This window comes from Dendrobates tinctorius, unplaced genomic scaffold (assembly GCF_039654945.1).
Source record: "Dendrobates tinctorius isolate UK_male_01 unplaced genomic scaffold, ASM3965494v1 ptg000019l, whole genome shotgun sequence".
NCBI classification, from domain to species: domain Eukaryota; kingdom Metazoa; phylum Chordata; class Amphibia; order Anura; family Dendrobatidae; genus Dendrobates; species Dendrobates tinctorius.
In genome coordinates this window covers 48803196-48817818 of record NW_027361687.1, presented here as the reverse complement: position 1 = coordinate 48817818, position 14623 = coordinate 48803196, and the positions used below count along the sequence as shown (strand labels likewise).

General features: G+C 39.0%; 1 protein-coding gene across 1 annotated transcript in view; it reads left to right on the top strand.

Annotated features, from left to right (window-relative positions):
* The window catches only part of LOC141082918 (coxsackievirus and adenovirus receptor homolog), a 122347-nt gene extending 108076 nt beyond the window's left edge, over positions 1-14271 (top strand). The window contains exons 4-7 of the mRNA XM_073566971.1: positions 9729-9887; positions 10159-10281; positions 12781-12916; positions 13242-14271. Of these exons, the coding sequence (XP_073423072.1) occupies positions 9729-9887; positions 10159-10281; positions 12781-12916; positions 13242-13557 (734 nt within the window). The 3' untranslated portion in view covers positions 13558-14271. The remainder of the gene's footprint in view (positions 1-9728; positions 9888-10158; positions 10282-12780; positions 12917-13241) is intronic.
* Positions 14272-14623: the final 352 nt, after the last annotated feature.

Genomic DNA, 14623 nt, shown 5'->3' with positions numbered 1-14623 from the left:
ATATTTCTATATCATTCTGACCCCACGGGGTGGGATTTTGCGTGGAGCACCAGATCGAGGGAGATTATCAGTGGTCTTGTATGTCTTCCATTTTCTAATTATTGCTCCCACAGTTGATTTCTTCACTCCAAGCTGGTTGGCTATTGCAGATTCAGTCTTCCCAGCCTGGTGCAGGGCTACAATTTTGTTTCTGGTGTCCTTTGACAGCTCTTTGGTCTTCACCATAGTGGAGTTTGGAGTCAGACTGTTTGAGGGTGTGCACAGGTGTCTTTTTATACTGATAACAAGTTTAAACAGGTGCCATTACTACAGGTAATGAGTGGAGGAAAGAGGAGACTCTTAAAGAAGAAGTTACAGGTCTGTGAGAGCCAGAAATCTTGATTGCTTGTTTCTGACCAAATACTTATTTTCCACCATAATATGCAAATAAAATGAAAAAAAAACAGACAATGTGATTTTCTGGATTTTTTTTTCTCAGTTTGTCTCCCATAGTTGAGGTCTACCTATGATGTAAATTACAGACGCCTCTCATCTTTTTAAGTGGTGGAGCTTGCACTATTGCTGACTGACTAAATACTTTTTTTCCCACTGTATATATATATATATATATATATATATTTCTACTCATACAGACGTGTATATATATATATTTCTCCTCATACAGACGTGTATATATATATATATTTCTCCTCATACAGACGTATATATATATATATATATATATATATATATATTTCTCCTCATACAGACGTGTATATATATATTTCTCCTCATACAGACGTGTATATATATATATATATATATATTTCTCCTCATACAGAGGTGTGTGTATATATACACTCACTGGCCACTTTATTAGGTACACCTGTCCAACTGTGTGTTAAGACTTAATTTCTAATCAGCCAATCACATGGCGGCAACTCAGTGCATTTAGGCATGTAGACATGGTCAAGACAATCTCCTGCAGTTCAAACCGAGCATCAGTATGGGGAAGAAAGGTGATTTGAGTGCCTTTGAACGTGGCATGATTGTTGGTGCCAGAAGGGCTGGTCTGAGAATTTCAGAAACTGCTGATCTACTGGGATTTTCACGCACAACCATCTCTAGGGTTTACAGAGAATGGTCCGAAAAAGAAAAAAAATCCAGTGAGCGGCAGTTCTGTGGCCGGAAATGCCATGTTGATGCCAGAGGTCAGAGGAGAATGGGCAGACTGGTTCGAGCTGATAGAAAGGCAACAGTGACTCAAATTGCCACCCGTTACAACCAAGGTAGGCAGAAGAGCATCTCTGAACGCACAGTGCGTCGAACTTTGAGGCAGATGGGCTACAGCAGCAGAAGACCACACTGGGTACCACTCCTCTCAGCTAAGAACAGGAAACTGAGGCTACAATTTGCACAAGCTCATCGAAATTGGACAGTAGAAGATTGGAAAAACGTTGCCTGGTCTGATGAGTCTCGATTTCTGCTGCGACATTCGGATGGTAGGGTCAGAATTTGGCGTAAACAACATGAAAGCATGGATCCATCCTGCCTTGTATCAACGGTTCAGGCTGGTGGTGGTGGTGTCATGGTGTGGGGAATTTTTTCTGGGCACTCTTTGGGCCCCTTGGTACCAATTGAGCATCGTTGCAACGCCACAGCCTACCTGAGTATTGTTGCTGACCATGTCCATCCCTTTATGACCACAATGTACCCAACATCTGATGGCTACTTTCAGCAGGATAATGCGCCATGTCATAAAGCTCGAATCATCTCAGATTGGTTTCTTGAACATGACAATGAGTTCACTGTACTCAAATGGCCTCCTCAGTCACCAGATCTCAATCCAATAGAGCATCTTTGGGATGTGGTGGAACGGGAGATTCGCATCAGGGATGTGCAGCCGACAAATCTGCGCCAACTGTGTGATGCCATCATGTCAATATGGTCCAAAATCTCTGAGGAATGCTTCCAGCACCTTGTTGAATCTCTGCCACGAAGAATTGAGGCAGTTCTGAAGGCAAAAGGGGGTCCAACCCCTTACTAGCATGGTGTACCTAATAAAGTGGCCAGTGAGTGTATATATATATATATATATATATATATATATATATATATATTTCTCCTCATACAGACGTGTATATATATATTTGTCCTCATACAGACGTGTGTATATATATATATATATATATATATATATATATATTTCTCCTCATACAGACGTGTATATATATTTCTCCTCATACAGACGTGTATATATATATATTTCTCCTCATACGGACGTGTATATGTATTTCTCCTCAAAGAAATATATATATATATACACATCTGTATGAGGAGAAATATATATATATATACACATCTGTATGAGGAGAAATATATATATATATATATATATATATATATATATATATACACACACACACGTCTGTATGAGGAGAAATATATAGATATATATATACACACGTCTGTATATATATCTATATATTTCTCCTCATACAGACGTGTGTGTGTGTATATATATATATATATATATTTCTCCTCATACAGATGTGTATATATATATATATATATATTTCTCCTCATACAGATGTGTATATATATATATATTTCTTCTCATACAGACGTGTGTGTATATATATATATTTCTCCTCATACAGATGTGTATATATATATATTTCTCCTCATACAGACGTGTATATATATATTTCTCCTCATACAGACGTGTGTATATATATATATATATATATATATATATATATTTCTGCTCATACAGACGTGTATATATATATATATATATATATATATATATATATTTCTCCTCATACAGACGTGTATATAGATTCAAGATTCAAAGAAGCTTTATTCAAGATTCAAGATTCAAAGAAGCTTTATTGGCAGGACTAAATACACATTAGTTTTGCCAAAGCAAGTGTACAGAAGGGAATAGGGATAGGGACTGTAGGGATGTTGGGAAGGGGCTGTAGGAAAGGTGGATGGGGCAGATCCAGGATGGGGCTATAAATGTCCATGGCATAGGGAAGGTGGATGGGGGCATGGGGGCAGATCCAGGATGAGGCTATAGAAGTCCATGGCATAGGGAAGGTGGATGGGGGGTTGGGGCATATCCAGGGTGGGGGCCATAGAAGTCCATGGCATATCATAGTTCTCTTTCTCGCAGTCTATGGCATTCGCTCACATATTGCGCTGCTATCTCCACTGCTCTCTCTTCTTCCCCCAGCAGGATATATGTTTTCTCTTCCTCCTTCATGGTGGTGAAATCCGGGAAGAGATGTGAGAGTCTCCTGAAGTGAGTGTCCCTCACTGCTGAGTACTTGGAGCAGTGTAGCAGGAAGTGGGTCTCATCCTCCAGGGCCTCCTGGTCACAGTGTTGGCACAGTCTTTCCTCTCTGGGCTTGTAGCTCTGCCTGTGTCGGCCGGATTCGATGGCCAGACTGTGGGCACTGAGTCTATACCGGCTCAGGATCTTGCGGTCTTTGGGGTCCGGGAGTTTCTCCAGGTATGGAGCCAGTCTGTAGTCTCTCTGTAGACTCCGGTACATGGTCAGTTTCTGTGAGCTGATGATGTCGTTCTTCCAGTCACTTACGTACCTCTCCTGGCCTTCGTCTACCATCTTCCTGATTCCGGCTTTTGTCAGGTTGTTGTGATTGGTGTTCTGGTCAGGTTGGGTTTGGGTGAGCTGTTCCAAGGGTCCTGGTTTTTCTGTTTCCCCTACATGTGTCAGGGCTTTATGGTGATGGGAGCTTGGATTGCTCCTACGTAGGTGAGCCCGGAATGATATTGCTCTCTTTAGAACCGTTAGGTGTAGAGGGAATCTGCCCAGCTCGGCCCGGCAAGCACTGTTGGAGATGCTCCGATGGAGTTGGAGAAGGTGCTTGCAGAATTCCAGGTGGAATATTTCTGTTGGGCTTGAATCCCACCTTGACCAGTCTGGGTAGGTGTGAGGACCCCAGACTTCGCTGCCATACAGGAGGATTGGGGCGATGATAGAGTCGAAGATTTTTAACCAGACCCTCACTGGTGGCTTTAGATGGTAGAGTTTCCTTCGGATGGCATAGAAGGTTTTGCATGCCTTGTCTTTCAGGGTCTCTATGGCTTGTTTGAAGCTCCCTGATCGGTGAATCTCTTGGCCCAGTTAGGTATATTTGTCCGTTCCTGTAAGGGCACAGTTGTTGAGTTTAAATGAATTTTGCTGGTCTGATTTTCTCTTTCTCTTCTGGAACACCATGATGTTGGTTTTCTTTAGGTTGACCGATAGAGCCCAGGTGGAGCTGAATTTCTCTAAGATTTTCAGGTTGTCTTGGAGGCCTTTCTCGGTTGGTGACAGAAGCAGCAAGTCATCTGCATACAGCAGGAATTTCACCTGCGCGTCATGGAGGGTGAGACCTGTTGCTGTGGAAGATTCCAGAGCGGTAGCCAGCTCGTTGATGTAAATGTTGAAGAGCGTTGGGCTTAGGCTGCAGCCTTGTCTGACTCCCCGGCTCTGCTGGAAATAAGCCGTTCTTCTGCCGTTCACACTCACACTGCAGAGGTTCTCGGTGTAGGAGCTTTTGATAACATCATAGGTCTTTCCTCCTATTCCGCTCTCCAGCAGTTTCAGGAATAAGCCTGGGTGCCACACCGAATCAAAGGCCTTTTTAAAGTCCACGAAACAGGCGTATATCTTCCCGTTCTTTGTATCGTGGACGTGGCTCTGAATGAGGCTGTGCAGGGTGTAGATGTGGTCAGTAGTGCGGTGGGTTGGCATGAACCCTGCTTGGCTCTTGCTGAGGACGTTGTGCTCGGTGAGGAAACTGAGGATCCTCTTATTCAGGATGCTGTTGAAAAGTTTTCCCAGGTTGCTGCTGACACATATGCCTCTGTAGTTGGCTGGGTCATACCTGTCCCCATTCTTGTGGATGGGTGTGATGAGGCCTTGATTCCAGGTACGAGGGAAGTAGCCGGCACTTAGCACAATATTGAAGAGTTCAACCATTGCGGCCTGTATTTCTGGTGGGCTGTACTTCAGCATTTCTGGTAGGATTCCGTCCTGGCCACCGGCTTTTCTACATCTTATGGAAGTGATTCTCTCTGCTACTTCCTGTAATGTAATAGGTGTATCCACGGGGTTTTGGAAATGTTTTACTTTTGCTCCATTGCTTTTAGTTTGGCCATTATGTTTTCCCGTTCTTGGCTTAGTTCTTCCTTTGGAATGTCTTTATAGAGGTCTCTGAAGTACTGGAGCCAGATGTTGCCATTTTGGATTTGGATGTTGTTTTTCTTGTCTTTTGTGCCCATGTGGTTCCATAGTTCCCAGAAGGAGTTGTCTTGGAGTTGGTTAAGTTTGGTGGAGATGTAACTCTGCTTCTTCCTCCTGAGGATAGTTTTGTACTGCCTTTGTATGGTTTCATAGGCTTCCCTCAGACCCGGGTGTTTGGGGTCTCTGTGTTTCTTGTTTGAGGCTGTTCTCAGGGTCTTCCGTACTGCTTTACATTCTCTGTCAAACCATCCGTTGATTTGTTTTTCTTTTGGTCTCTTGTAGTTGACTTTTTTAAGGTCGGACAGTCTGGCCATTGCATAGAATATATTGTTGAGGTCTTTTGCAGCTTGACTCACTCCCTTTGGGTTAGGCTGGTACTCGTAGTTGTAGAAGTGGTGGAGCATCCGCTGTATTTCAGGTCTGCTGGGAGCCTCTTTATACTTTAATGCCGACGTTTTGTGCCATTTATAGGATGGAGGCCGGGTGAAGAGGCCGCTCTGCTGAGGCTTTTGAGTGGATGGTTTCTCTGTAGATTTCAGGTACGGAAGAAGTTGGCTGTGGTCTGACAGGTGCGTTTGCGGGGAGACTATGAAGGCACTGATATTTGCCAGGTTCATATCTGTAATGGCATAATCTACTACACTCCTCCCTACATGGGAGTTTAGTGTGCACATCCCTAAGGAGTCTCCTTTGGTGTGTATATATATATATATATATATATATATATATATATATATATATATTTCTCCTCATTAAGATGTGTGTGTGTGTATATATATATATATATATATATTTCTCCTCATACAGACGTGTGTATATATATATATTTCTCCTCATACAGATGTGTATATATATATTTCTCCTCATACAGACGTGTGTGTGTGTATATATATATATATATATATATATATATATTTCTCCTCATACAGACGTGTGTATATATATATATATATATATATATATTTCTCCTCATACAGACGTGTATATATATATATTTCTCCTCATACAGACGTGTATATATATATTTCTCCTCATACAGATGTGTATATATATATTTCTCCTCATACAGATGTGTGTGTGTATATATGTATATATATATATATATATATTTTTCTCCTCATACAGATGTGTATATATATATTTTTCCTCATACAGATGTGTATATATATATTTCTCCTCATACAGACGTGTGTATATATATATTTCTCCTCATACAGACGTGTATATATATATATATTTCTCCTCATACAGATGTGTATATATATATTTTTCTCCTCATACAGACGTGTATATATATATTTCTCCTCATACAGACGTGTGTGTGTGTGTATATATATATATATATATATATATATATATATTTCTCCTCATACAGACGTGTGTGTGTATATATATATATATATTTCTCCTCATACAGACGTGTATATATATACTTCTCCTCATACAGACGTGTGTATATAGAAATATATATATATATATATACACGTCTGTATGAGCAGAAATATATATATATATATATATATATATATATATATATATTTCTCCTCATACAGACGTGTATATATATTTCTCCTCATACAGACCTGTATATATATTTCTCCTCATACAGACGTGTGTGTATTTATATATTTCTCCTCATACAGATGTGTGTATATATATATATATATATATTTCTCCTCATACAGACGTGTATACGTATATATTTCTCCTCATACAGACGTATATATATATATTTCTCCTCATACAGACGTGTACATATATTTTTCTCCTCATACAGACGTGTATATATATATTTCTCCTCATACAGACGTGTATATATATATATATATTTCTCCTCATACAGATGTGTATATATATATTTCTCCTCATACAGACGTGTATATATATATATTTCTCCTCATACAGACGTGTATATATATATATATTTCTCCTCATACAGACGTGTACATAGATTTTTCTCCTCATACAGATGTGTATATATATATTTCTCCTCATACAGACGTGTATATATATATATATATACAGATGTGTATATATATATTTCTCCTCATACAGACGTGTGTGTGTATATATATATATATATATATATATGTATATATATTTCTCCTCATACAGACGTGTGTGTATATATATATTTCTCCTCATACAGACGTGTGTATATATATATATTTCTCCTCATACAGATGTGTGTATATATATTTTTCTCCTCATACAGACGTGTATATATATATTTCTCCTCATACAGACGTGTATATATATATTTCTCCTCATACAGACGTGTATATATATATATATTTCTCCTCATACAGATGTGTGTGTATATATATATTTCTCCTCATACAGACGTGTATATATATATTTTTCTCCTCATACAGACGTGTATATATATTTCTCCTCATACAGACGTGTATATGTATATATTTCTCCTCATACAGACGTATATATATATATTTCTCCTCATACAGACGTGTACATATATATTTCTCCTCATACAGACGTGTATATATATATATTTCTCCTCATACAGACGTGTATATATATATATATATATTTCTCCTCATACAGACGTGTGTATATATATATATATATATATTTCTCCTCATACAGACGTATATATATATATATTTCTCCTCATACAGACGTGTATATATATATTTCTCCTCATACAGACATGTGTGTATATATATATATATTTCTCCTCATACAGATGTGTATATATATATTTTTCTCCTCATACAGACGTGTATATATATATTTCTCCTCATACAGACGTGTATATGTATATATTTCTCCTCATACAGACGTATATATATATATATATATATATATTTCTCCTCATACAGACGTGTACATATATATTTCTCCTCATACAGACGTGTGTATATATATATATATATATATATATATATATATATATATATATATATATATTTCTCCTCATACAGACGTGTACATATATTTTTCTCCTCATACAGACGTGTATAATGGTAATGTGGTGGTAATGTGGTGGGGGGCGGAGCTGATGCGCAGGGGGCGGGATTAGCGAGTAATCACGATGCTTTTTATATATATAGATGTTTACATTGCTTGGCCTTTTGAGCACATTCTTGTCTTGTCATAGAAGCTCCTCCTAACTTTTTAGAAATTGATCATGGTGGTCCATTTGTAAAGGCGACAATCTAGGGGCAAAAGCTAAACTTCAACACAACAATCTTTAACTGAATGCAAGCAACTACAGAATTTTGCACAACAATCTTTACTGTTTTAGGGCTGTTTAATAGTTGGTACACCAGTTGCCCACTAAACATTGCAGAGAAATATGGTTCAGGAAAAACTTTAATGCAAAATCAGTTATCTGAATTCAACCAACAACGGAATATGAGAGAGAGAGATAGAGAGAGAGTTTTTTTCTGTCCGCCAGAAATGATTTCAGGGTTAAATTTCCGCCTGACTTCATTCCTCCGGGCATGCGCACTATAAAAATGCGGATCCTGCAGTACAAAAAACGTTGCATGGTCCGTCCAGGCATCTCGGCGGACGCAAAAAAATTGACGGATCCGCAAAAAAACGGATCCAACGGATGGCCATCCGTCAAGATCCGCCGGTAATGCAAATCAATGGGGAAAAAAACGGATCCGCCAAAAAAAATGGCGGATCCGTTTTTTTTGCAAAAACGGCGGATTTTGACTGATGGTCAAAAACGGAAGTGTGAAACAGGCCTTAAACTTAATACAACAATAACAGAATATGTCACAATTATCCATAGTAGTACAGCACAGTTTAATAGTTGGCACACCAGGTGCCTTCTGAACATTGTAGGTGGAACTGTTTTAGGGAAAACTTCAACACAACATCCTTAAAATGAATGCAACCAATAGTAAAATATGGCACAATATTTCTTACTTGTACAGCCAGTTTAGTTTTGATACACCAGGTGTCCACTGGCACCGAACATTTGGAAGCAGACACATATCTTCGACATCTCTGCTGATTTTTCCACTCTCAGACTGATCTATGTGACTTCTGATTTTTGGAAGACCAAGCAGGATCCTGAGTTATTTTGAGTTTTGCTACCAGTGCTTCATTTCTACTGATATAGGATGTTTTTGAGGTAAATTAGGAGGTCAAGATTCCACTTCCCCTGGTCCTTCTCTATGTCTATGATCCTCTGTCACTTGAGTATTGCTCTTGTCTTCATTCGGTCTTTGTTACCACACTTTCATCTGATCAGAATCCCATGATGAACACCACAAATAAGAAAAATGCAGCGTGCAATACACATCCCACTTCTTCCTGTATTTTCCAAATCAGTTGTCTGGGAGATGTCTCTTCTATTAGTTACGCAGTGTTCAATCTATGATACCATGCCAATCAATTATGGTTTCTCTGTGTAAAAGCTGTAACTCTTGCCCTGTCTATGCCCACAACACATAATTTCTTGAACATCTGAAATGGTGTAGTTTATGGACTCTTTTCTATCTTCCTTCAGAGGTCCCCTCAAATCCTCGTTGTTTTATCGAAGGTGATCATAGCAAGGGAAGTGACGCCATTTTGAAATGCAAACCAAGTGAAGGAACCCCACCCCTGACTTACAAATGGGAGAAGATAGCTGGGTCCCCCAACCCAGCCACCCCGGTTCTGAATATGGGTAGGTTATAGAGTTGATTAGTGATAATGTGAAACCCTTTATCCCTCTAGTGGAAGTAGGTCTGACCTTTAATCAATAGTGCAGATCCTATTTAGATCTATAGCAGTAGCATGATATATTAAAAATATAAACAGTTACATTATACAGCTGTCACTTTGGCAGTCCAATCATTACTTGTAGCTATAGTTATATAACATTCTTTGAATTTTGTATAAAGTCATCCGCTTATTCTGGCTTTTCTAATGTGAGATATATTTGTGTCTCCATCCAGCTCCTGTGACCGGAGATTTACTAATCAAGAATATCTCTGAGGTGTATGCAGGTGTATACCAATGTACAGTGGGAAACAAGGTGGGAAGCGGAAAATGCGTGGTTGACCTAACTATAACCGCAGGTGAGATAAAACAGGACATACACAAGATGCATAATATTGGTCATAATCTTGTACATAAGGGACACAGGGGTTATCTATGAGATCAAATAACTAAAAATTGGCATGTGCATATGTAGTCACCCCTTTTACTATGAAACTCATATAAATTTCCTTTATAGTTACTTTCATAAGTTAAATGCTTAATGAAAGGAAGTTCCCATGTCTGCAACCTAAGTGTCACACGTCTGTCAGTATATAGACTTTTCCTTTTCTGAAAAGCCACAGAGGCTGCAACACCATTAAGCAAGAGGCACCACTAACCAAACACCACCATGAAGACTGAGGAGATCTCCCAACACCACCATGAAGACCAAGGAGATCTCCCAACACCACCATGAAGATCAAGAAGATCTCCAAACAAGTTAGGGACAAAATTGTTGAGAAGTTCAAGTCAGGGTTGGGTTATAACAAATATCCCAATCTCTGATGATCCTCCGGAGCACAATCAAATCCATTATCATCAAATGGAAAGAACATGGTACCACAACAAACCTGCCAAGAGAGGGTGCCCACCAAAACTCTCAGCCCAGGCAAGGAGGGCATTATTCAGAGAGGCAGCACAGAGACCAAAGGAGCTACAGAGTTCCCAAGCAGAGACTGGAGTATGTGTCCATACGACCACAATAAGCCATACACTCCATAGAGATGGACTTTTATGGAAGAGTGGGCAGAAAAAAGCCTTTAGTTGCAAAAATTGTATGTGTTTGCCAAACAACATGTGGGTGACTCCCCTAATATATGGAGGAAGGTGCTGTGGTCAGATGATACCAAAATTGAACTTTTTGGCCGCCAAGGTAAACGCTATGTCTAGCGCCAAACCAACACAGCTCATCACCTCAACAACACCATCCCCACAGTATTGCAAGGTGGCGGCAGCAAGGAGAGGGAAAATAATCCTAATCGAAGGGAAGATGGATGGTGTGAAATACAGGGATATTCTTGAGCAAAACCTGTTTCAGTCTGTCGGTGATTTTAGACGGAGGGACGGAGGTTCACTTCCTACACGAAAATGTCTCAAAGCATACTGCTAAAGCAACACTCGAGTGGTATAAGGGGAAGTGTGTAAATGTTTTGGAGTGACCTAGTCAAAGTCCAGACCTTAATTCAATTGAGAATCTGTGATCAGACTTGAAGATTTCTGTTCACCAGAGGAAACCATCAAACTTGAACTAGCTGGAGCAGTTTTGCCTTGATGAATGGGCAAAAATCCCATTGGCAAGATGTGGAAAGCTCATAGAGACTTACACAAAGTGACCCGCAGCTGTAATTGCTTTAAATGGAGGCTCTAAAAAGTACTGACTTCAGAGGGGTGAATACTTATGCACATTGAAGTTTACAGTTATTTTGTCCTTTTTGTTGTTTGCTTCACAATAAAAAAAAACAAATGTTCACAGTTGTAGGCATGTTCTTTAGATGAACTGATGCAAACCCTAAAAAAAAAAAAAAAAAGAGGAAATTCCAGGTTGTGAGGTAGCAAAACACGAAAAATGCCATGGGGTGAAGTAATGTGTGTGTGAATACTTTCTCAAGCCACTGTAGGGGGCAGTATTGTGGTAGTTAAATTCTTGTACATAGGAGGCAATATTATAGTAGTTATATTCTTGTACATAGGAGCAGTATTATAGTAGTTATATTCTTGTACATAGTAGCAGTATTATAGTATATTGTACATAGGGGCAGTATTATAGTAGTTATATTCTTGTACATGGGGGCAGTATTATAGTATTTATATTCTTGTACATAGGAGGCAGTATTATAGTAATTATATTCTTGTACATAGGGGCAGTATTATAGTAGTTATATTCTTGTACATGGTGCAGTATTATAGTAGTTAAATTCTTGTACATAGGAGCAGTATTATAGTAGTTATATTCCTGTACACAGGGGGTAGTATTATAGTAGCTATATTCTTGTACATAGGAGCAGTATTATAGTAGTTATATTCTTGTACATGGGGCAGTATTATAGTAGTTATATCCTTGTACATAGGAGCAGTATTATAGTAGTTATATTCTTGTACATAGGGGCAGTATTATAGTAGTTATATTCTTGTACATAGGAGCAGTATTATAGTAGTTATATTCCTGTACACAGGGGGTAGTATTATAGTAGTTATATTCTTGTACATAGGGGGCAGTATTATAGTAGTTATATCCTTGTACATAGGAGCAGTATTATAGTAGTTATATTCTTGTACATAGGGGCAGTATTATAGTAGTTATATTCTTGTTCATAGGGGACAGTAGTATTATATTAGTTATATTCTTGTACATGGGTGGCTGAAGTATAGTATTTATTTTTGTGTTTTAAGGGTAATCCTCCAATAATTTATATTTGCGCACAGACTCTACTGGTTTATTATTATGATTTTAAAAATTCCTCATTCCAATGTGATTGGACATATATTTTTGGCTGACCCTTATATGTCTTATGTTTTGTGTCTCTTCTTTCTCCGGTCAGGTAACCGTACAGGGATAATTATTGGAGCAGTGTTTGGTGCTTTGCTCCTCTTGCTGTTACTTCTCCTCCTCATATGGTGTCTGATCTGTTGCTGCAACAAGAGACGCTACGAGAAAGAGTTGGCCAACGACATAAGGTGATAATTTCCTTATTGACCACAAGATGGAGCTACAGTTCTGCTCAATGTTTTACATACCTGCCCAAGTACTAGCAAAGCATGCCTGGGTTCATCTAATGCCACAGAAAGTGGATTTCTATGAATATACTGTGACTGGCAAGTGTGCAGCTTAACTTAGATAATAGAAAGACAAGTAACGTTAGGAATGTTGGCTCTAGTTGGGTTTGAACCCTTGATCATAGTGCTACTATGATTTTTTTCATGGTGAATTAGGATTGACTAATATGCTCATCAGTTTACTAATGTTCTTAACCCTCTTGTTTGATCTTCTTCTCTTATGTAGAGAAGACGTTGCTGCTCCTCCAAGCAACTCTAACAGCCGTGCCAGCAGTATCCGGACCGCCGCTGGCTACAGACCGCACCACATTAGCTATTCCCTTCGACGGGACTACAATGCGGCACCAAGAGATGAACCATCTGCTCCTTCCTTGATCGGCAGTGATGTCTCCAAAGTCAAAATCGAGAGCCTGGTTCCTACTCCTGAACCAGTCTTCCTTGTTCCAGAACTAAATCATAAACATAATCCATATAATATCCAGAGAGTGGGAGGCATACCAGTGATGGTGCCGGCACAGTCTCGAGAGGGTTTCATCGTTTGAGTTCTCCAGGAAAACCTTGCCCTAAACATGAACTTCACCTTCATATCGAATGGAATCTGTAGATCTAAGGACATGTAACACTGTAATAGCTCCTTTGTATATATGTATAAAAGTCCAGAGAAAAGACAGGTCTCAATAGTCTCTTGGTTAGGGCCACCTCATGTGCCCGTCCAGGTGTGAACTTGGCACATCCTTCTTCCTCTTCTTGTTGGAAGGTGTAACAATCACCATGAATCCACTTTTTTTTTTTCTCAACCTTATGATGTCCGAAGAGGAGCCCTGCACAATTTACCAATGCAGATGAGTAATGGTGACCTGGGACATTTCACCTCCATGGACAAGATCTCAAGGACTGAACCTTTTGGTCAGAGATGCAACTTTAAACATAATAGCGAAAATTGTAACATGAGCTGAGCCAATGATGATACTGGTGTGTGGCAGATACCAATGGCTGGGAGTGACCGTGCCCTGTATAGCTACACCGCTGATCTCACCAATAGGGTCCAGCTACTTTTCCTAACATCCAAGAAGACTATGAACATTTCTACATTATGTGTCCTATGAACTGTCCCGAGACCTACACCATAATCCTTTACTTTGTGCTGATCACTATGAAAATAAGATATTTTATTCTTACCTCAGTTGGAATTTGAGAATTTATAAACTGTGTGATTGATTTTACTTTTGCTACTATAAAAAGCTAATGACAGAGAATGAGGAACTGATGTCCTGTATAGACAAACTCTGAGAAATCCAGAAACATGTTTCAATTACCCAAGTGAGTGCACAATTGAGCTGTACTCACTATTCTGCTGGTGCAGTCGCTGAGTACATACATTACATTACTGATCCTGTACTGATTCTGAGTTACATCCTGTATTATACCCCAGAGCTGTACTCACTATTCTGCTGGTGGAGTCACTGTGTACACATTACATTACTGATCCTGTACTGATCCTGAGTTACATCCTGCATTATACTCCAGAGCTGCACTCACTATTCTTCTTAAAATATATAATACTCTTTTTAGGTATATTTTTATTTATTTTCTTTAAGGGAATGTGTC